This window comes from Rhinoraja longicauda, chromosome 8, assembly GCF_053455715.1.
Source record: "Rhinoraja longicauda isolate Sanriku21f chromosome 8, sRhiLon1.1, whole genome shotgun sequence".
In the NCBI taxonomy this organism is placed as follows: Eukaryota; Metazoa; Chordata; class Chondrichthyes; order Rajiformes; family Arhynchobatidae; genus Rhinoraja; species Rhinoraja longicauda.
In genome coordinates, this window is record NC_135960.1 from 48,334,845 (window position 1) to 48,359,309 (window position 24,465).

General features: G+C 40.8%; 2 protein-coding genes across 10 annotated transcripts in view; one reads left to right on the forward strand and one right to left on the reverse strand.

The window, feature by feature from the left end:
* Positions 1-7,146: 7,146 nt before the first annotated feature.
* On the reverse strand, positions 7,147-22,640 carry arl6ip6 (ADP-ribosylation factor-like 6 interacting protein 6). 2 transcript variants are annotated; one of them, XM_078403869.1, is made up of 4 exons: positions 22,204-22,640; positions 20,931-20,984; positions 20,707-20,839; positions 7,147-9,271 (listed from the first exon to the last, which is right to left on the reverse strand). In XM_078403869.1, exons 1-4 carry the CDS (start codon positions 22,502-22,504, stop codon positions 9,178-9,180), a joined length of 582 nt encoding a protein of 193 aa, XP_078259995.1. In that variant the 5' UTR covers positions 22,505-22,640; the 3' UTR covers positions 7,147-9,177. The 2 variants fall into 2 exon arrangements, with proteins under 2 accessions (XP_078259995.1, XP_078259996.1); XM_078403870.1 differs by lacking the exon at positions 20,707-20,839 and having other exon boundaries at positions 7,148-7,259.
* Positions 22,641-22,808: 168 nt separating this feature from the next.
* The window catches only part of prpf40a (PRP40 pre-mRNA processing factor 40 homolog A), a 49,627-nt gene continuing 47,970 nt past the window's right edge, over positions 22,809-24,465 (forward strand). For 3 of the 8 annotated variants that reach the window (XM_078403872.1, XM_078403878.1, XM_078403876.1), the window contains exon 1: positions 23,073-23,480. Coding sequence is in view for 3 of the 8 variants with exons in the window: in XM_078403873.1 (XP_078259999.1) it covers positions 22,890-22,892 (3 nt within the window). In the remaining 5 variants the exon portion in view is untranslated. Of the gene's footprint in view, positions 22,893-23,072; positions 23,481-24,465 lie in introns of those variants that run through there. The other 5 variants (XM_078403873.1, XM_078403877.1, XM_078403879.1 and 2 more) reach the window with 5 other exon arrangements.

The following is a 24,465-nucleotide window of genomic DNA, read 5'->3' on the forward strand; positions in this document are numbered from 1 at the left end:
AGTACAAGAGTGGAGGAATAGTGGATGGTAATCTACAGAAGCTGGGCAACACAGTGGCACAGTGGTAGAGTTGCTGCCTTACAGCGCCAGACACCCAGGTACAATCCTGACTACTGATGCTTGCTGTATAAAATTTGTACGTTCTCCCTGTGACCGCGTGGGTTTGCTCCAAGTGCTCCGGTTACTTCCCACATTCCAAAGGCGTGCAGATTTTTGTGTTAGGTGGTTTCTGTAGGTTATCACTTGTGTGTAGGTTAAAACTAGAGTACAGGTGGGCCAAAGAGCCGTTTCTATGCAGTATCTCTAAACTCAACTAAACACTAAAGAGAAAAGTTTTTGAAATGTACTTACCTTGGTCCAATGTTCTGGCGGGAGCACTGGGTTGGAGTTCTTCAGTCTGAAGAAGGGTCTCGACCCGAAACGTCACCCATTCCTTCTCTCCCGAGATGCTGCCTGACCTGCTGAGTTACTCCAGCATTTTGTGAATAAACTGGGTTGGAGTTGCAGGGGTCGGCCTGGCCTGGTGATGTCCTCCACTGCTGCTCTGCACCACCTCATGCCATGGCCAATTCCCGCACTCAGCCACTTGAGGCAGCACCTGATCCACTCGGGCCGCAGGCTGCTGCGGGGCCTCCAGCGGCCCACTCTACTGACACCTCGATCCGGACTCATCAACCTACGAATGCTAAACCAGACAGGATACACTAAGTACTTTCTAGATTAAATGTTTCACTGTTTTATGTATTAACTTTAATTCTGTGGTGGCATTCTACCTCTCAGTTAGGAAGTTAAGGATTTAAGGTATCCAAGATTTAAGGATCCAAGGCTTAGCTATGAGCACTCGAATGGGCCCTAGCTATGCCTGCCTCTTTGTAGGGTATGTCGAACAATCCCTGTTCCAGGTGTACACTGGCCCTATCCCCAAACTCTACCTCCGCTACATTGACGACTGCATTGGTGCTACCTCCTGTACCCATGCAGAACTCACTGGCTTCATCAATTTCACCACTAATGTCCATCCTGCTCTTAAATTTACTTGGACCATCTCCGACATCTCCCTACCGTTTCTGGATCACACCATCTCCATCACAGGAGACAGACTTGTGACCGACATCTACTACAAACCTACTAACTCCCATAGCTATCTTGACTACACTTCTTCTCACCCTGTTTCCAGTAAAAACTCTATCCCCTACTCCCAATTCCTCCATCTAAACCCAGGATGAGGTGTTCCATACAAGGGCATCGGAGATGTCCTCATTCTTTAGGAAAGGGGGTTTCTCGTCTTCCATTATAGATGAGGCTCTCATTAGGGTCTCCTCTATATCCTACAGCTCGGCTCTTGCTCCCCATCGCCCTATTCATAACAAGGACAGGGTCCCCCTTGCCCTCACCTTCCACCCCATCAGCCGTCGCATTCAACAAATTATCCTCCAACATTTCTGCCACCTCCAACAGGATCCCACTACTGGCCACAGCTTCCCATCTCCATCCCTTTCTGCTTTCCGCACTGTTCATTCCGAAACTCCCTGCTCCACTCGTCCCTACCCACCCAAACCACCCCCTCCTCAGGTACTTTCCACAGCAACCGCAGGAGATGCAATACCTGTCCCTTTACCTCTCCACTCGACTCCATCCAAGGACCCAGTCTTTCCAGTTGAGGCAGAGGTTCACCTGCACCTCCTCCAACCTCATCTACTGTATCCACTGTTCCAGGTGTCAACTTCTCTACATCGGCGAGACTAAGCACAGGCTCGGCGATCGTTTCGCTGAACACCTCCGCTCAGTCCATCTTAACCAACCAGATTTCCTGGTGGCTCAGCAGTTCAACTTCCCCTCCCATTCCCAATATGACCTTTCTGTCCTGGGGCTCATCCATTGCCAGTGAGGCCCAGCGCAAATTGGAGGAACAGCATCTCATATTTCACTTGGGTAGTTTATATCCCAGCGGTATGAACATTGACTTCTCTAACTTCAAATCCTCCGTTTTCCCTCTCTATCCCCTCCCCTTTCCCAGTTCTTCTACCAGTCTTCCTGTCTCCGACTACATCCTATCTTTGTCCCACACCATCCCGACATCAGTCTGAAGAAGGGTCTCGACCCGAAACGTCACCCATTCCTTCTCTCCAGAGATGCTGCCTGACCTGGAGGTACTCCAGCATCTTGTGTCTACCTTCGATTTAAACCAGCATCTGCAGTTTTCTTTCCTACAGTTAAGCATTTAAGGCCATTTTGGAGATTTGAGCACATCATCTAGATTGTCACTTCAGAAATAGGTTAGACATTGTCCCCAAGGGTGATACCATTGTTGATAAAACCTTAATAAAGCAAGAGAGAAAAACAGGTCTTCTTGGTGACTGAGTATGTAAAGGCACAGGAAACCTCTATACCAGCGGTGTCAATTATCACACGTCTGCTCTTTATCGGTCATTTACTTTCATTACATTTTTAGTTTTGTTTACAGATATGGATGGCTTTGGATGTGGGAGAGCGGTTCACACTGAAAAACCCCACGCGGCCACAGTGAGAATGTATAAACTCTCAGGATCGAATCCGGATTTCTTGTGCTGTTAGGAAGCAGCTCTACCGCTGCACCACTGTGTTGTAGTCCGTGGCCTATTAGAAAAAACAGGCAGACAACCGAATTCGTATAACCTCTTTATTCTACTCACCCAGGTGGGAGAGAGTTTAGAAACCGGAGCGTTTAGAAACGCTCAGGAAGTTAGTGTAGTCTCTCTCCCCGAATGCTCTCAATTACACACATTTTATACCCTTAATACATGTGCCAGTACATTTCCGTTGCTACCTTATATGGCAAGTTTTACAATGTCCTATAAATCTTTATGTGTCTTTCGGGACCTCCGTGTCCGTTGTGTCCATCGTGACCTCTTCTTTCTTGGGAACAAAGGGCAGTCCATATGGCAAGATGTTCTTCTTAACACTTCAAAGGATGGCTAACCATCAAAGCCTTAAAGCCAGTTGCCCATAACAAAGGATACCCTTAGCCATAAACCACGCTTCCATGCTGACAACAGGATGTCCTGGCAACATAATCGAGCTGGAGCTTTTACACCTTTTTTTACACCCCTGCAATAAAACCCACATGGCCACATGCCAAATGTTCGCCCTTACAACTGTGTTGCCCAAAGATGACACAAAGTGATGGAGTAATTCAGCAGGCCAGGCAGCACCTCTGGAGAACATGGAAAGGTAAGAATTCCTCAGACTCTGAAGACCTTCAATGCTGAGAGTTGCTATTGTCATTAGTAATGCCAATTGCTGTCTGTACCAAAACCCCAGAATCCCATACTGAGGGATTAAGCACCTTCTCCCCTACCTCTGCCTCACCAAGGTATAATTGGAAAACCTTGGTCCTCCCTCAGATTCTGCTGTGGTCTCTCGGTTAAAAAGTGATTCCTTGCTCTCAGAGTGCATTGTTCTTTTAAAGTGCTGGCTGCCTTTATGTTGTTTCAGGGATATATAGTCACCCAACTCCAAGCCACCAAATGGGAAATCTAGACACGAGGAAATGTAGATGCTGGTTTACGAAAAAAAAGTGCTGGAGTAACTGAGCGACAGGCAGCATCTCTGGAGAACACGTATAGGTGATGTTTTGTGTCTGAAGTAGGATCCCAACCCACAACATCACCTATCCATGTCCTCCAGACATACTGCTTGATCCATCAAATTTCTTTAGCACTTTGGTCTAAAGGCTGGCCTGTTTCCTTGACTTATTAGACCAAGCGATGCAACTCTGGTTATTTCCTCTCCTTTACATACCTATTTTTAGATCAGTAACTTAAGAGACTGCACGCCAGAGGGCTTACAATGAGAAGACATGGAGCAGAGAAGTTCGATTTTCCATCTTGATTGAGGATTACAAGCTTAATTCACAAGGGCTGACCATTTTCAGTTTACCTCAGTGAATCACTAGGCATGTAATACTCTGATCTCTCTCCCTCTGGCACACAAGTCGGATATCTGTGGCATACATTGCTTTTGTTAAAGACATCATAATATCTGAGCAGGTTTTCTCAAGCCACACAAGTAATTACACAGCCAGAGGATGTTTAGAAAGGTTTTCATTTGTTCAGACTCATAATTTTCCTGCTGTTCTGACTGATCAATTCATATAAAAGCAAATATAAAGACCTTTTATTCTGACAAGATCATAAATCACCAAGGATATATAATGTGGCATTGACGTCAAAATGATCTTAACAATTTCACCCACATGTACCTGATAAGCAGAGGCAAAATATATTGAAGTCATTGTGTCTTTTAATCTACAGGCTAATAATAACTTTAGGTAGCACCAAACTCCATACTTTGGCACAGTGATGCAGCTGATAGAGCCATTGACTCACAGCACGAGGGACCCAGGTTTATCCTAACCTCGGATGCTGGCAGTATGGAGTTTGCATGTTCTCCCTGTGACAGTGTGGGTTTCTTCTGCTTTCCTCTCACGTTCCTAAGATGTGTGGGTTTGTAAGTTAATTGGCATCTGTAAATTGCCCCGAGTGTGTCTGGTGTGGATGAGAAAGTGAGATAACATAGAACTAGTGTGCTCGATGGTTGGCATGGACTTAGTGGGCCGAAGGGCCTGTTACCATGCTGTACAATCCAAATCCAATCTTTCTCTATTAACTCATTACAACAATCTAAGACTCCATAAATGAGAAGCAAGAAACTACACGTGCTTCTTTACACAAAAAAGTGCTGGAGTAACTCAGCAGGTCAGCCAGCATCTTTGGAGAACATCGATAGGTGACATTTCCTATACATGTTCTCCAGAGATGTTGCCTGACCCACTGAGTTACTCCAGCACTTTGTGTGCTTTCTCCATAATTGCGATGTGTTACATATGACATACTGTACATGCCCATCTGTTGCAAGAACATAGTCCAGAATTAAAAAACAACTTTTATCCGCCTTCCACATATTCATCTCCTTAGTTTAACTGCATATTGTGCCATGTCATCATAAGTCAATGTCACAAGATTTTTGTTTTTGGAAGCAACGTACAAATGAGAACCACTCACAATTTGATTTCCTGCAAAGTGGCAATGTTCATAGAACAGGCATGTGAGTGAGGTAAAAAAAAAGAGGAAAAAGCCGCGCGTTTGCGCGATGCGTATAACGGGGGTCAAAAAATTGTAAACATTTTGAAAATTTACACACAGAATTACCAGTTTCAAGCATCTTTTAGTGCATTTCAAAGTAAAAACAGATATTATAAAATAATGGGAATGTCACTGTACACTAACAACATTTAAGTAAATTTGCACATTAATTGATAATCAGCCCAAAAAGATGGTAATTGGCTTTTCTGCTTTTATATTTTAACCCTGTCTTAATTAATTTAATTATATAATTTTGCACTTAAATTTAATATTTACTCATTACAGTTCCACCACTGATTTTCTGGCACTCTTGGTTCCAGAGTTTTGCTGGTTTATCCAGCAGGCCAAGGAAGTCGGCTATGGGGATAGATTTGCTGGCTCCAGCTGGGCTGGAGTTCCAGAGCCCCGGCCGCAGGTTGCAAATTCAACCCAGCGATTGGCCATGGAAGTCCCGATGAGGTCGAGATTGGCTGCCTTGCCCAGCCTAGGTGCCACATTTTCGGAGAGTATTCCAAGGCGCGGGGGATTTCTCGCGGAACCCCTAGCGACCTCTGGCGGAACCCTAGTGTTCATTACAAGTCTATACATCGGTTTTTTTTCTCTTTCTTTTTTTCGATCTGATTTCTCGGTTTATTTGGCAAAGTAAAAAACGTGGAAATCATGCAAAAAGTGCGGAAAATGGATTTAAAAAACGCGGAAATATCACATGCCTGATAGAAGCAAAATTTAATAAATGCTGAAGGAAACAAATTTGCAGCGAACTAATTCTGAATAAGCGGTGCTGGCAATTCATTAGTTCATCCTAGTTTTAGACTATCATCATTCTTGCAGTATTCCCAAAGCTATTAAACATGGACAGCTAAAGGTCATATATGAAAGGATTATAATGACATATAGAAACCATGAACTGCAGATGCTGGTTTGCAAAAAACCCCAACAAAGTGCTGGAGTAACTCAACAGGTCAGGAAGCATCTCTGGAGAACATAGATAGGTGATGTTTGCGGTGAGCACCGTTCTTCAGACTACAGTCCAGACTACAGACGACTCCAAAGACGTGCAGGTTTGTAGGTTAATTGACTGGGTAAATGTAAAAATTGTCCCTGGTGTGTGTAGGATAGTGTTAATGTGCGGGGATCACTGGGCGGCGCGGACTTAGTGGGCCGAAAGGGCCTGTTTCCGCGCTGTAGAATCTAAAATCTAAAAAAAAAAAAAGAAAAAGAGTCCCGACCAGAATTCTAGTCTTACAAAGATTCACTATATTTTAAAAACTGGGAAAAAATGGGCAGTTCAATAGTCCATTTTATTTCTTTTGAAAAATAGAGCAAATGTGGTAAATATGCCATCTCAAGTACACATGAGAATTCTATTCAGTTTTCTGGCCCGTGGGAAGTTGCAAAGTAACAGGCTTTTCTTCAGAGCCGCATTAATACGGAGATAACCATACTAAAGTAAAGGTGTTTGAGAATGGGAATCATCCAGCACTGAAACAGATCCTTCAGCCCACCATGTCCGTGCCAACATTTAATGTCATATACGTGAATCCCATTTACTGCACTCAGCTCACACCTTTTTGCATCTTTGCAAATCAAGTTCTGATGTAGGTAATTTGCAGAGGCTGATTAACCTATAAATTTGCATGCCTCTGGGAAAGATCGAGGAAAGCCGAGCATACGGAAGAAACCCACGTGGTCACAGGGAGAAACTGTCAAACTCCAGACAGCACCAGAGGTCAGGATCGAACAAGGGTCACGAGAGTTGTGGGCAGCTGCTCTACCAGCTGCACCATTGTGCCTCCCTTGTACAACACACTGTTTCATGTCCACAAGAAAGGGTAAAGATTAACCTTTCCATTTTGACCACCATACAGAACATTGTTTTGCTACTGGAGAGCCTAATAGAAAATTAGCCGAGATTAAATTACTGACAAAACCCCATTACTTTCACTTTTGACCCAACACTGTAACACTGCCCAAAACAATAAATGAGGCCCGCTGAAATTAAAAGGAAACAATTTGACGGCAAATCACCTTTAATAGTTCAAACAACCATTATACACAGCAATTCAGTATATTCTTTACAACCAAACTGCAATCAGCAATGAGGCTCCTTCTGAAGTTCATAAAATATTTTTTGACCTGCAAAATATTACATTTTTTTAAGTCTGTTGCATTCATAATTATTAGAAATGACACAAAAAACATTCTGCCTGATACCAAGATAAGCACCACATTACACTAGTGAGTTCTTAGGAAAGTACAAAGTTTTTAAACAGCTACCTGGTTATTTTGTGACAAATATTAATTCAAATTTAAAATTGCATCATCTCTGAAATATGAGGCTCAGGACCTGAAACAACTATGGTTGATTATGGTGATAAATAATAATGAGTGGATATTTTAAATATATATATTTCAGTTTTTGTGAAGACTTTATGCAATTTACACCAAGGAAGCCATCTTCCACAAAGGCAAAAGATAATGGGATCTTATAGTTCAAAAAACAAGACAAAATTTTAACCATATCGATCTATACAATCAAAGCCATTTACAAATCTTTATTCTTACTCAATTGACAAACATAAATGATTTCTTTAGTAGTCTTTAGAATCAGTGATTTGACTGAATAGCTTAAGGTAAATACCATTAGATCTCAACCCCAGATGAACAAGCCACTATAAAATTCTATACTTGTATTAATACGAATATAGAAATCACAAGTTTACTAACAGAGATCAGCAGCAAATATTAACATTTCCCTTATAACAGGCCACAGTACAAGATATGATCGTGACCATCAAGTCAGAATTAGAGGTTCATAAATTTGTATTTCCTGCATCAAAATTATTCTTGTCAGATCTAGTATCTGTTAAAAACAAACAATGACCCTTGGTAAAGCTGTATGGAAGTTCAGGGATACTGTTTAAAAAAGGTTAGCTTGCTCAGTTGCCATGAACATGAAAATACACAGAGACTATTAATTGGTAAACAGCAGACTTGTGGCGTGGACTGGCAGATTTTCCTGACGAATGAAGGTTTACTCCCAATAATACACCACATTTTTAATTCCCTTTAAGACGTGGAATAAATTTTCCAGTGAACCCAGGTGTTGCTTGAGGCAAAAAAGGAATGTGTTACTCAGTGCACTTGATGCCAAAGCGATGGGATTTATAGAAAATGGGACAGTGACATTAAGCATTTTATTGTATTATGAAAGTTGTGTCACCTCGACTTTTCAGCGTAGCCAAGTGAACACTTAATGGAAAAAGGACATTCTCTAGGCCATTTGTATTTCATATGATCATAGTCAATTCTAGCTTTTCTGTCTTCCAAAACTTGGGTCTCAGTTACTTCCGAACAAGCATATGGTGCAATACTTCTGATATGTCAATACTGGACTTGCCTTTTACCAGGGAGCATTCAGTGATAGTGCGAGAACTTATGGGAGCAAGGACCAGAAAGTAAAAGTAAAAAATATTCTTCTGTCAAAAGTCATGTAAAAGTCTGCAAAGAATTTTAGAGTGACAACTTAATATTCAAGGCAGTTTCAAAATAGAATGAATCTGGAAAGCTCAGCTAGAATTACAGAAACAAAATAAAATCAAAATACCCATGTTTGTAAATTTGTATCTGCAGCTCCTTGTTTCCACATGATTAGCAATACATTATTTACTTTACTTAATAGATCCAAATGTAATTCTCCTCTCCCAGTCAACTACAATAAGAATCTAAAATGTAATGCATTTAATTTGTTCAACTCTGCCCATCTTTAGTAGTGGTGGACAGAGTACAGAATACCACATACCTGCATTTGATGCATTATTAACTGATAACAAATTAGCAATTAAAAACTCCAACATAATGAAATAAGATGCTCAAAATAACAGGCCTAAAACTGGAATTTTAAGAAACTGAATAACAAAAATGTTAACGTTAAATTAATTTAGAAAGAAACAGGTATCCTCGTATCTCACTGTCGTCAAGCAAAAGGTTTGCAAATCTGGATAAAGATCAGTATTCATTTTCGATAAATGAGAAGGGAAAGGTAAAGTTGGTTTCAGGTGAACCACCAAACTATAGCCAGAGCTGTAGTGATGCCATTGAGGATTGCCATATTGTAGCCCATGTGGAATGAATGACCCGTTAATTTCCTGAAAAAAAAACCAAATTATACATTAACGGGAATTTCAAAGCTGCAAAATCAATAAACATTCAAATCACAGCTCCTGCATTTTATGTGAATACATGTAGTTTTGTTATAATACTTCACAGGTGAAGGTAGTCTACTAGTAATTGCAACATATGCCGCAAATGTTAAACGTTTGCTGCAGGTTAGCTGTAAATCAAAATTTAAAAAATAAATTCAAGACAGTTCAACATCAATGCATGGACAACATGCAATCAGAGAGAACGTACAAACTCCACTCAGACAGCACCCAAGGTTATAATTGGATTTGGGTCTTTGGTGCTCAGGCAGTGTTTTTTTCCACGGTGCCACACTTGTGTAATAACTTTACATTGGTAATTAAATGCCTTTTGAAAATCTAAAAAATATCCACTTGTTCGTCTATCTACTTTGCTTGTCAAATTTCCCCCCAAAAATTTAAGTGTCAAGGATTAAAAGCTTTTGATAGTCTTCAAATATTGGCAAATTAGATCTAGTGCATAGATCGAGAGAAACCGAAGCTCCCAGGGAAAACCCACACAGGGCATGGGGAGAACGTACAAACTTTATACAGACAGCACGTGCTACTCTACTGCTGCTTCACCATACTGCTGGGACAGACCGGAGAAACATTTACATAATCATAGAATTTTGAGAGCAAAAAAATTAGAACTAAATTAGTGCAGGAATTAAGCAGAAACTGGGAGTCTTGTTTCAAGCAAATTAAACAATTACAAAGAGTTGTGGTACATTTTACCCAAGTACAAACAGCACAACTTTCAGAAATTGGTCAGACAGCGAAGTTGTAAACACACAGACACTTTATATTTGCAGTAAATATATAGTTGCGACTTGCTAATTGACAAGATACATTAAAATAAGTTTACTGGTGGATGGCACTATTTCTACACTCAATCTGAGAATTATTGAATTTACTTGCAATCAGAAACAATTCAACAGTTCAATTAAAAGTCAAGAGCCACGATAATCTAAACAATATAAAACACAAATTCAAGATGTTTCTAACAGAACAGTTTTACCCATGATATGCTTTTTCCATTAACACACTAGGCAGTTGGCATCAGTTGCTCACTGATGCGATTGCAAAAAAAAGCCAATCCCACAAAACAGTACTTATTTTTAGAAAAATATTTTTCCAATAGAAGCACTTAATTTTAGATTTGTTTTATTGCATTCAATATCTGTGGAATATTTGACTACTTTATATCTTAGCCAAAAAAGATAGCGACAATAATTTATACATTTCTATTCAACTGGAATATGATTGCTCTTTAAAATTTCAGTTTGCAAGTATCAGCATAATCATAATAAAAAACTATCTATGTGCAATTTCCTTTTTTTTTAGAAAAGTGTTTATGACAATTGATTAGCCAGAGTAATAGTATAATTTGGTATAGATAAAGTTCCAGCCAATGCACCATTTCAGCTCAGAATGGTAACGCAATATTGTTGGGCGTTTCCAAGCTATAAAGCCACACAGCTTTACAATGACAAGAGTCATCAACACTTTCATGTTAACTTCCTTTGTTTTGCAACAAGCAAACATAGGCAGTTTAAACTAATTTAAGATTAACAAATTTTGTACAAAATATACAATGAATTTGTATTTATCTTCAATCACAGGGTTTGTGCAAACTATAAAGAATTCATATTTATTGTCAATCACAGGGTACTGACATCCGTTTTACCCACTGGAATTGCATTATGGCTTAGAAAGCAGCTTTGTGGGAATTAAGACCAGTATAACATCAAACTAGCTTGTAAAATGGCTAGATCCAACACACCAGAGGACCCAAGTGAGATAAAACAGAAAGGATCACTATTTCTGTCCATGTGAACCGTGAACAATTGCTAAACACAGGAGTAAAAATAATATTCTTCTCTCAAACCCAAATCATTAAATTACAATAGGTCACAAACCAACATTAAAAAGACATATTTAAACAACATTTGGACAAGTATGTGGATTTGAATATGGGCCTAACGAGGTCAGGTAGGACGAGCGCAGATGGGGCATCTTTGTCCGCATGGACAAAGGGGTGAAGGACCCATTTCCATGCTGTAGGGAAATGACAAACCAATACTTCAATATTTAATGTGATGTTCCTCTCCACCGATGCCACAGGACCTGTTAAATGCTTCCAGCAATTTCAGACGCTGCCAGATTAGTTGAGCATCTCCAATTCATTTTTATTGTGCATTGTTGTTTTATATTTGAACAAACAATACAATGAAAGCTGGATATTCTCAAATGAAAGAGAAAAGCTCATGCGTTGCAATAAAGTTATCCAAGAATTATTGGAGATTCCAAATAGTAAATGCATTGAAATTGTCAGCCAAGCTTTGGATAGCAAGTGCTATATAGAGTTAAATCTTGCCAGGATCATGCAGCTGGACAGATAGTTGATTCAACACAACTGCATTTGTCATACTGCAAGGATGGCCTGACTAGTTAATGTATTTAGAATCTTTAAAGTATGAAGATAAGATCTTGGCACATTTCAAGTCCAAAATATATATTTATTTTAAGGCAATTAATTAATATAATCAGCTCCAGAAATATTTTTCCACCAGAGTTCTCCTTTCTTGGCAGATTCTGAAAAGTTAGGTGCAGCATCACGAACCTTCGAAGGAAAGCTTAAAAAAGCCACCATTTTTGGAGAAAATGACTGGCCATGATTATCTTTATCATAAAACGTGACCCAACAACTGCTTGGGGAGCTGTGGAAGAAATTATACCTTTATCTGAAGTAATTTACAAATGTACCCTTTTCTCACTAACGTCTTTAATAATATCTAATGAGAGCTTGAATCAGCAACTACAACTTCAAGTTTTCAGTGCATTTTATAACTGTATTAAGCTATATATTTTGTTGCTCACATAGGGTTAAAACCAATTGCATGTCGGAAAAACCAGAATACGAGAACACATTATACATTTTGTAAACTCCAAATTTATGAAATGCTCAGAGAGGTGTCAAGATAGGACTTTATTCCATGGTGGGCAGGAAACGAAGGATTGATCTTATAAGATCAAGAGTGTTTTGTCAGATGCCCCAAAATGGAACATTTTTTACTTGCAGCAGCAGCACCGCAGGTTCGTAAAAACAACACACAACAGATAACACAACACATAACAGATAACACAACAAACCAAAAAAAATCATAAGGGTGAATTTCGTCTTTTGCTAGGATAGGGTAATCAAGAACCACAGGACGTAGGTTTAAGGTGAGGGGAAAGATTCAACAGGACCCCTCACCTTAAACCTACGTCCTGTGGTTCTTGATTACCCTATCCTAGCAAAAGAGGGGAACCATTTTCACTCAGAGGGTGGTGGATATATGGAACGAGCTGCCAGAGGAGGTAATTAAGGCAGGTACTACAAATAATATTTAAAAGACATTTAGATAGTTATATGGATTGGAAAGGGTTAAGAGGGATATGGGCCAAACACAGGCAAATGGGACTAGTTTAGATGGAGGCATCTTGGTCAGCATGGACAAATTGGCTGAAGGGCCCGTTTCCATGCTGCATGATCATGTGACTCAGATCTTCATATAAAATTGATATGAAAGTGAATTCCACCCTTACACTTTACTCAATTTAGCAGTAACAAGAGTTAACCAAGGCATACATCACTGCAGACGAGAACTAGTCTGGTCAGTCTCCCGTATGATGTTTACCCTGTTTGGAGATTTATTCAGATTTTGAAGATGCAGGATAGTTTGGAATCATGCCAAATATATTCCTGCAGACTTACATATTTTAATTTATGAATCAACAAATGCGGCTTCAATTGGCAAGCATAATATCCACCCAAATGCATTGAATCACTGTGCTTTCAAAGAGGATTAATCGTGCAAGATATTGGATCTACACTTCTACAAAGTGTACTTAAAATGCTACACATGTAGACAAAATAATCCCTTTGCCAGTGTTGATTATAAAACTAGCACTTAAGAGGCAAAGGTTTTGTGCCTGCCAGTTCTTGGAGCAAAGCTGCATTAAACTACTCAATGTACTGAATGTTTCTCAGTTGATACCACGTAGGATAAATAACAGGTATCAACAATAAATAATCTCTTGCACAATTATCCAGCAGCTCCATACCTGCTTTTTACTTCTCATTGAACGCTGTCTGGATAACTAATTAACTTCTTATGCCAACTAAATGGAGTTTACCGTATGAAAGCACCAGATTTCAGAAAGGCTGACAGCTAGCCCAAATATTCTATGATAAATGTTCAGCACTAACAGCAGACAAATTGGAGAACGCAAAGGCATAACCATCAAGATAAACAGAAAAAAGGGTATATATGCAATGGAAACAGAAGATGCTGGAAATAGTTCGAAAGAGAGCGCAGCTCAGTTCCACGCTCCAAAGCATAAAGTCTTAGGCTGCCCAGATCAACAACGAGATATATAGCTCTGAGTTCACCTCTGAAGTTTAGGCTTTAATGAAAAGTTATTTGTTTCTCTCCACATTGATGGTGCTTGTACAATTGAATACTTCCATCATTTTCCCTTCTTTCAAGACTTCAAAAGACAATTATGCCATTTGGGATACTGTCACAGGGGATGCGCAAAGCAGCAGCAGTAGCCAGGCCCGTTATACTAGGACAGCATCCGAGACACATTGGGAAGGGTGAAGACAGAACAGGGCAGTAGTGTTAGGATACTCAATAGTTAGGGGGGCAGACAAGAGAATCACTGAGCACAGTTGAGACGTTAGGATGGTGCAGTTTCTCCCTGATGCCAGGGTCTAGGCCATCCCTGAGCAGAACATACTTAAGGGAGAGCGTGAGCAGCCAGAGGTCGGCATGTACACTGGCATTAGTGGCATATGTAGAAAAAGGGATGACATCCTGCCTCGTGAATATGAGGAGTCAGGCAAAAGGCAAAAAACAGGGGCTTGAGAGTACTATTCTCTGGATTACTCACAGTGCACCATATTAGTGAGTGTGGAAATAAGAGTGTGCATGTGCAGCTGAAGAGTTGGTGATTGGGGAAGAGACATTTAGACCAGCTGGGGCAGAAATGATCTATATAATATAGGTGAATTGCATGCGAGTTGGAGAGGCCCAATATCCTGGCAGGAAGATTTGCTAGTACTGCTGGTGAGGATTTAAACTAGATTGGCAAGGAGAGAGGGCGTAGTGTGGGATCCAAAGCAGTAGTGAGGGAAATGAGAGGCTAAAGTTGATAGTGAAATTAACTGAGCAAGTTCAGTAGACAAGACAGACAGGAGCACAGTAGGGAGCAAAGAAAGACCGTTGGAATAAATTTGATTTATTTCAATGCAAGAGGCCTGAAAGTTAAGGTGATGGGCAAGGACCTCAACGGATATTTCTTCCCAGTATTTTTCTGCAGAGAAAGACAAAAAGACTAGTCAAATCTGGAAAGTTAAATGCTTTGGGGAGAGTCAGCTTTGCAGTTGGGGAGGTGCTGGACATCTGAAAATGAATAAAGGTAGACAAATCTCCAAGGCCTAATCAGATATAAATTATATAATGAAATTGCGAGAAGCTAGAGAAGGCATTATTGGATTTCTAGCTCAGGTATATGCATAATCGTTAGCCACTGGTTATGCCAGAAGACTGGATGGTGGCCTTCATTTAAGAAGGGATACAAAGAAAAACCTGGGAACTGCAGACCAGCAAGCATAACATCTGGGGTAGGTAATTACTGGGAGAAGATTCTGAGGGGTAAGATAGAAATGCATTTAGAAAGTTACGAGATTTATTAGGGATAGTCAGCACAGCTTTGTAGATGGGAGATTACGTCTCACAAATCAGATTTTTCGAAGAAGTACCATTAATTTTGATCTCTTATCTGGCAACTAATGGCAATTGACTAGCAAAAAAAAAAATAGGGGCGTTTTGAGGCCATTTCTTTGTGCTGGAGATCAATTATCCTGCACTTTAAAATGAAGCTTCAAAATTGTTTCTTGGGAACTGTCAATGCTTTGTTTGGGCAAGAAATTAAGGCAAGGTACAAGAAAGAATGAAGGAGGGAAAGAAAGACAAATGAGTGCAAGATTGCACACAATCTTTTCTAATTTTTCCCCTCACCTTATTCTACCAGCTATCTCCACTCTACTCCACTCTGAAGACCTAAAACATAGCCTGTCCATTCACCTATATTCTTTGGATGCATCATTCATTTATTACAGAGAAAAGACACCACCTTGTGGCATAATAATTATTACACACCTTGCCTCAATTTATCCAGTAACAATACCTCCAATGAAATTAAGATGCACGTCATTTACCGGGACATAGACTAGTACAGCACAGGAATCGACAATGTCGGTGCCAAACATGATGCCAAGATCAAATCTCATCTACCTGTCACTATTATATCTACCTCCACCACCACCTCTAGTAGCTCATTCTAGACATTCACTTTGTTTTTAAAATAAACTTGCCCCACACAACTCCTTTAAACTTTGCCCCTCTCACCTTAAAACTATGCTCACTAGTGTTGGGCATTTCCACTTTGTGAATAAGGATCCGACTCTCCATTTTATCTATACCTCTCATAATACAATTCTAAGCAGGTCCCCCCTCAATCTCTGGTGTTTCAGAGAAAACAATTCAGAAACATAGAGTTCAAATCTTATATAAGCTCTATTTCTTTGAATAACAGATATTGGTTTTGATTGAACCATTCCCATTAAAACTACTTTGAACCAGTAGCATATTACTTTTAAAATTATCAATTTAGTGCACAATCATTTAAAAAAACAATTTAGTCAATTCTGTCTTCCATCTTATCAAAGGTTTTCCTTTTTGTTACTTTCAATTCACCTCTTTCCAACAGTTCCCATTTAAAATTGGTTACATCTGTAAAACATTCATCTTCTGAGAAAGGTTTGCAAACCAGAAATATGAACCATTTCTCCCTTCGGCCTCAGGATTTTCTGTTCATACGTCAGCAACTTATGTTGCACATCTGGGTAACATAGATGACCTTTAAAGTCTCTACAAATATATATGCTCAATGTCAAAAACAATGCACTCCCTCAGTCTATGTAGTTTGGAGCTTATAGTGCTTAGTAGCCTGATGGTTGTAGGGAAGAGGCTGTTCCTGAATCTGGACATTACAGTTTTCAAGCTCTAACACCTTCTTCCCAATGGCAGGAGTGAAATGAGAGTGCGGCCAGGGTGGTGTGGGTCTCTGATGATGCTGGCTGCCTTTTTGAGGCAGTGACTCCTTCCTGTAAATCCCTTTGATGGCAGGGAGATCAGTACCCATGATATACCAAGCAATGTTCCTGCCTCCTCATCACCTCTGACAGCTCAATCCAGATACCACTTACTCTTTAAAAAAAAAAAAAAGGTTCCTCTCAGGTTCACCCCCCCCCCCCCCCCAAATGTCCTCTTTCTCACGTTAAACCTGTTTGCTAACGTTATAATTTTAGACAGACCTACAATGGAAACAGACACTGCTTATCTACCCTATCAATGCCTCCGTCATGCTACCCCTCAGCAGCCTATTGTGCAGAAAACTAATGTATTTTAATTATTCTCTCCTCATAACTCATTCCAGGAAACACGTTCATGAACGTTTCCTGCACTCTCTCTAGCTTAATCCTGTCCTTCCTATTGGTGGCGACTGGAATGCACACAATACCCCAAACGCAGCCCAACCTTCTGAATAGAACTCAAGTAATAAAACTCCCGTGAGTAATCTTAAAAATTGAGATGAATTGTACACCGTATACCCGGGCTTCATCATACATTCTTGCCTTGTTCAAAAACGATGTAATCAGACTCACTCAAACAAGTTGAGGAATGTTTTTACAAACAGACACAGTCATACTTCGTATCACATTATAACATCAATATTTATCCGTGCTAGAGTCTTCTCAATACAAGTTTGACATACTCTCATTTGCCTATTTTCCATATTTACTGTGGCTGCTTTTATCTTCTCTCTTTTCCCTCTCAGACCAGATTATGGTTTATTAAATATGTGCCTCCACTGCACATCCCCACCATCCCACTATCTCCTTTAAGTGCACAGATTAACTTTCAAACTATTCTTCCTACAGATAGTGTCTTCCAATCCTCCTCCCACTCCCCATACCCACTCTCAATTGCTGCGTCATTGTCTCGTCCATTGGCAACTTGGCAGGAACTTTGTAATGTGGTTGATATTGTGTCACTGAAGTATTTACACCGGTCAAACCGAGAACCATTGAATTCTTAAAAATATATTTTAGGATTATCACCTATACAACACTTTGCACGCAAATTCATCATTGCCATTTCACTATTCTGCAGCTCCAAACTGCCCATGACCCATACCTCTTGCACTTCACAGGTTAGACTTCTACCAATGATTTGCGGTCTACTCTTTAGTGGCATGAAGTTCCATGGATCCCAATAATGCAAATGACATATTCTATTTCACGCACCACAAATTTACAAAACAATGCTATTAAACTTGCATTGTTTTGGCAAAAAATACCAACAAAGATAAAAAATCAACAGAAAATTGTGATAATTTATTCAAATTGTTTTAAAATATTTTTTAATTTTATAAATTGATTTTTCATCCCCAACGGCTATTTTACTTATATTCAACTTTCTATGTTTGGCTACTTATTAACATGCTTTGTCATACAATATTGATTCATGTAACAAAATCTGTGGGAGTTTAAAAAAAAAAATCACTGCCCTTATAACTTGCACTTAAATTGCTGGTAGTAAAAGTATTCAAGGTGTCGGAACATATTGTTTTCTTATGAGACATCAATGACAAAAGCAAAACTTTAAAACAAGTTACTCAACTCCTCTCTCCCCTTGTCTTTCTGCTGACTGGATAACACACAAAAAAGCTTTTTACTGTATCTCGATACACGTGACAATAAACTAAACTACCTTGTGCAAGCATTTACAAAATCACAGTCAACTTTACTAAAAGACATTTCCATTACCCTACGTTGTTGGAAAAATTGGATTTGGTAAATGCAATATTATGTAAAGTTTCATTTTAAAACAGCATGAAGGCTATGCACCTTTAGACTTAACATAATGTTAAAAGCAACAAAGCAGCCAGAATTTTGAATGATCACAAAATACATTTGATATGGACAAGTCTATTGAACCAATGGCTCATTTAGATACTTTTCTAAAAATAATTGTAAATTGAATGGATTTAGAAGCTGAGACTATTCTTAATTCTACTCTGAACAAGCTTTGACTGCATGAACTGCAATGACCAACTCATTTTTATCCTCAATGTTTAGGAAGGAAATGCAGATGCTGGTTTAAACCAAAGACAGACACAAAAAAACTGGAGTAACTTAGCGAGTCAGGCAGCATCTCTGGAGAAAAGGAATAGGTGAAAATGAACCTATTCCTTTTCTCCAGAGATGCTGCCTGACTTGCTGAGTTACTCAGCTTTTTCCCCCATCTGAGATGTCCTATTAATTTTAAAGTAGATTTAAATTCTCATTTCAAACAGGAAAACCTGCAGCAGTGGCAGGAATTATAGAGGCTCCAAAAGGCTAAGAGAACAATGGAATGATTTGAAAGGAATATTCAGAGCCTTTTGCTAAAAAAAGACACCTGGGTTGAGTAGAGACCCATAGTGGTGGGAACTGTCCTAACAACTGGTGAACAGATTTCTGTCTCTGCACGTTGCAAATCACACTATCGAAAGCAAAACATTCATTTACTGTGTATCTACTGCTCCTAACCCTTTACCCAAATGTTCAATGCCAACAGAAATTTGGCAGGAAGGAAATTGGTGCCTGTTTCATCTTTAAATCCAAATCCACCACAAATTTTTAAATAGTTAATCTTCCTGGGAAACAGTTGAGCGTTACCTATTCTACAACATTTAAAGAAACTTAAAATGTACACAACATTCTGAAGTTAAGTTTTTGGAAAAGGCTCATCTCCACGTCTTGGCTTTTCTATACAATACCATTTATTTACCTTTCAACTAGACAACTTCCTTTAACATCTAATCTTTCCATAATCTACATCTACAACTCCAATTCTCCGGGATCATTCCAGCAGCCAAAGACTAGTAGAATGCTATGGTCAGTCTCTTCTATTTCCTCCCTTGTTTATCTCAATATTATAACATACTCTTCATCCACATGATATTAACTCCCTTACTATTTTTTCTTTTAAGCTTCTTGCATAGAGTTCCCACACAGAACTTCAACATCAGTGAAGTTTTTCTTCATATTGTGAAGAAAAATTCATAAAAATCACCATCATGTCTTTCACTGCCACATTATTCATCTCTTTCATTGATTCTGGACCATCTTCCCCTTTGCCATTAAACATATTACAGTCTTGCCTTCTTTCTCTGTCCTGTAAACTTTGCTCCCAGTGCTAAACAAAGGTTTACTTTTCCATGTAGACACAAAAAGCTGGAGTAACTCAGCAGGCCAGGCAGCATCTCAGGAGATAAGGAATGGATGACGTTTCGGGTCGAGACTCTTCTTCAGACTGCCCTGCTGTGTTATTCCAGCCTTTTGTGTCCAACTTCGGTTTAAACCAGCATCTACCATTCTTTCCTACACTTTAATTTTCCATGTCTTATGTTAACCCTCATAAATTGAAGAGCCCTAGATATTGGAGCTACTTTTCTCCCCCCCCTATGCATAACACTTTTTGGATAGAAAAATACAAACCAATATCGACCCATAAATTCAATGAGGAATACACTGTAATTATAGAAAATGATTCAATGAGTTACAACCCCATTGCTGAAGTTAAAAGCCAAAGGTTTGTGCTTAATATGACATTTTAAGGTGACTGAGCAAGAATACATTTTGACATCACATGAGAAATGGTTTTGGGGAACCTAAAGAGAGCAAGGGGACAGAATGATTTGGAGCATTCCAGATGTTCAAATACTCAGTACAGGTCCACCACTGATTTTCCAGCAACTAGTGTGGCATCTCCATTAATCGGGACAAAATTACAATATGCATTTGAAATCCACCTGAGAAGGCCCCCAAAAACTGTGGTGCCTAGACTGGGTGAGGCGGCCGATCTCGGCCTCATCAGGACTTCCACGCCGATTTGCCTCCTGCGGCCAGGGCTCTGGAACTCCGGCCCAGCCAGAGCCTGCAGAACCATTCCCACAGTCGACCAGAGGCCGACTTTGTGGGCTCCCCAGAGGCAATGGTTCCAGTAACATTGGATGCCTCTCAGATGCCATGACCTCTGTTGGTCCAGTAAACTGGAAGGGCTTTGGAACCAATGGTGCCGGAAAAACGATGGTGAACCTGTACATGAAACAATGCAAGTCATGCACATCTTGAATCATGCCAAAGTCTGGCCCAGAACTTTACCAGGCAATCAGCAAGTTAGCATTAAAAATTCCAATACAAAATCCATAATTAAAAAATTATAAACTTGAGTTACCTAAATCGGACAGGTGATAGTGGCGTTGGTGGAAACATCCCAGGTTCAAATGAATCAAAATACGTCAACGTCCATGAGAAACTGCAGCATGACAACCCAGCTATCAAGGCTAAAATTAATGAACTCCAAATGCCTAAATGAAATAGACTTGAAGTAAATTTCAGTTCAGCAACAAACAGACAATAACAATGTCATGTGTGGTATTAACTGAAAAGGGAAGTTACCCAAAATTCCAGTCTTGATATCAGCCTCACGGTTTTCTTTTTCCCAACTCAAATCTGTAACCACAATTCAGAACACAAGATAACAATTGTTTAACATTCCTTACCCGATGAACTACTCCAGCACTTTGTGTCTATCTTTGAGCTAGTCTCCGTTCAGATTTGACTATGTAAAGGATTGGACAGGCTAGATACAGGAAAAATGTTCCCGATGTTGGGGGAGTCCAGAACCAGGGGTCAGTTTAAGAATAAGGGGTAGGACTGAGATGAGGAAAAACTTTTTCAGTCAGAGTTGTGAATCTGTGGAATTCTCTGCCACAGAAGGCAGTGGAGGCCAATTCATGGATGTTTTCAAGAGTTAGATGTAGCATTTAGGACTAACAGAATCAATGGATAAGGAGAAAAAGCAGGAATGGGGTACTGATTTAGGATGATAAGCCATGATCATATTGAATGGCAGTGCTGGCTCGAAGGGCCGAATGGCCTACTCCTGCACTTATTTTCTATATATCAAGTAGTCTTACCATAAAACATAGGAGCAGAATTAGGCCATTCAGCCCATCAAGTTTGCTCCACCTTTCGATCATGGCTGATCTATTTTTCCCTCTCAACCCAATTCTCCTGACTTCTCCCCATAACCTTTGACATCCTCGCTAATCAAGAACCTATCAAGGGCAGCAGTGGAGCAGCGGTAGAGTTTCTGCCTTACAGCGCTAGAGAGCTGGGTTTGATCCCGACTACGGGTGCTGTCGGTACAGACTTTGTACATTCTTTCTGTGACTACATGGGTTTTCTCCGGGTGCTCCAGTTTACTTCCACACTCCAGAGACGTACTGGCTAATCGTAAAAATTGGAAGTTGTCCCTACTGTGTAGAATAATATTAATGTACAGGGTCTGAAGAAGGGTCTCGACCCGAAACGTCACCCATTCCTTCTCTCCTGAGATGCTGCCTGACCTGCTGAGTTACTCCAGCATTTTGTGAATAAATACCTTCGATTTGTACCAGCATCTGCAGTTATTTTCTTATAATGTACAGGGTGATCGCTGGTCAGCACTGACTTGGTGGGCCGAAGGGTCTGTCTACACATTAAACTCTTTAAAAAAGTCAATCTCTGCTTAAAAAAATATCCAAAAGACATGAATTAAAATGAATTGAACAGATTCACCAGCATCTGTCTAAAGAAATTACTCCTCATCTCCATTCTAAAGGTTCGCCCCTTTATCCCGAGGCTGTGCCATCTGGTCCGAGACCAGGACTCTACGGATGTTATCAACCTTTGAAGATGATGTACACGATTGCTAGCAGAAATGCCACGAAGGTCATCAGCACGATGCAGCAGAGCATTGAGCAGAGACGGGTCGGCCACTTCTTGCTGCGGGAGTCGAGGTGAGCGGGCGAGGGGGCGACCAGGCGGCTTCTGCCCAGCGCCGCAGCGTTCGCCACCACCTCGGTGTAGGCGCCACCCTCGTCCTCCATCCCATCTCGCCTCAGCTTGTAGCTCAGATGGTATTCAACATCCTCTTCCTCCTCCTCCTCGGCCACGGGAAGCGCGGATCGCGTCACTAAGTGGGGCATGGAGGGGACGGGGGGATCTCCGACCAGACGCGGCAGGTGGACGTCGGTATAAAAGTTAACGGCTGAGAGTGCAGCGGCGGCGGCGCCCAACTGCCGTCTCCCTCAACCTAACCTGCTGCTTCACGGGTGCACCACCCCGCACTCTAACCTGCTGTTTAGGGGGTGCGCCACCCCTCCGGCCGACCGTCGCCCAATCAGGAGGAGGCCCGACGGGCCGGCCGTCCAATCAGGCCGCGGCGCGCTGGGTGGCGGGCTCGCCTGTGGTTGCGCGGGCGGGCGCCACCTCTGACCTCTGCTGCCGGCCAGCCAATGGGGCGGCGCGTAGGTGCGGCGCATCGCGTCGCGTCGCCAGGGCCGCGCCGGAGCGGAGCCGGAGCCGGAGAACATGGTGAGTGCGGCAGAGCCGGCGCGCACGGCACGGTGGCCCGGGGCCATTGTGAGAGCGGGGGGAAGCGGCCCGGTCCGGTATCAGGGCTCGGCTTGCAGCGAGCCCGGCGAGCTGCACAGCACAGCCCCAGCCCGGCTTCTCTCCCCGCAACTACACCGCGTGTGGGAATAGGCGGGCGAGGAGGCCGCAGCCGAGCCCCCGGCTACCCCCTCCACTCGGGCTCTCCATCAATCCCTGACGGGTGCGGCTCTAAGGGGGTTAAAAAGCTGCTCTCACGCATCCCTCAATGAATGAAACAAAATGTTGGTGTGTGAATGTGTATGTGTGCGATGGCGGTGGAATAGGAGTCGCTTTTTAACTTGATGGTGGTCAGGTCTCACATAATGAACCCTTTCTTCTGTGCAATATCTGTTTTTCTTTGCTGTTGATAAACAATGCACACATTGGCAACGCAGTGTGAATGCAATAACCCGTAGTGATCGTAGAGTGGGAGATCCAAGGAGTAATTCCCTCTTCTCTGCAGCTTGGCAGCAGATTATTGTATGCTGTGTTCAAGATGAGTTGGTTTGATGAAAGATAAAACTAATGGCAAGTTGAAATGAATGAAAATAAATTGTACGTACTGTATATTCACTAATAAAATTTGTGTACATACGTAATTTTAACAAATCTTGTACAGAACAGACAAAAATTACAAAAAATATGTATTCCATACATATGTATTCCATACATATGTATTCCATACATATGTATGTAGAATAATATATGACTGTATGTCAGTAGGTATCCTGTACCAACTGATAGGCTTTAAAACAAGTATTTGAGAAGCAAAAAACCTATCTAAAAATATTTTACTTGCCTGAATTTAGATTTATGGCTCATTGACGTATACCAAATTCTTACTGAGCTTGATAGGATAGATGCTGGGTGCCTAGAGCTGATGATCACAGTCTCAAAATAAGGAATTAATTATCAACGTCTCAACGTAAGGTCTGGGATAAGATGAAAATCCTGAAGGTTTGGCATCTTCTATCCAGGAGGAATGTCGAAATTCAGTCCTCAGAATTGGGGTTGACCGTTTTTTGGATATGGAGATCAAAAGATATAGATTTCGTGCAGGAAAACACTGATAAGTTTAAAGATCAGCCGTAATCGTCTTATTGAATGGTGGAGCAAACTCAGTTGGCTGAATGGGATCATCCTGCTATTTCTTCTGTTATTCCATTATAATGTCTGTTTAGCTTGCTATCAATATTAGCTGATTGTAGCTTTCTGGCTGTATTAAACATGTTTACATAATTGAAGATTGTTGTGTTAGTTATGACTGTACATGGCAAATACAAATAACCACCAAGGAATCATACTAAAAATGATTCGTGGCCACTATTTCAAGGTTCACTGAAGAGTTTCAGTATACATCAAATGTAGAATGCCAATACAAGTATCTCAAGTGGATTTATACCCTTCAAAATATAATTGTACAGCCTGAAAGCCATCTAAACAGGCTCTTAAAACCCCCGTGTGCAACATCTTGGATAATTTGAGTTTTTGCCTCTGTTACTGTAACCAGGAG

Coding starts and splice junctions, on each gene's coding strand:
- arl6ip6 (XM_078403869.1), bottom strand. CDS start 22,504: ATGCCCCACTTAGTGACGCGATCCGCGCTTCCCGTGGCCGAGGAGGAG. Junction 20,985..22,203: donor CGTGTACATCATCTTCAAAG/GTTGATAACATC, acceptor TTGTGGTTACAG/ATTTGAGTTGGGAAAAAGAA. Junction 9,272..20,706: donor CTATCACCTGTCCGATTTAG/GTAACTCAAGTT, acceptor TTTTTTTTTCAG/GAAATTAACGGGTCATTCAT.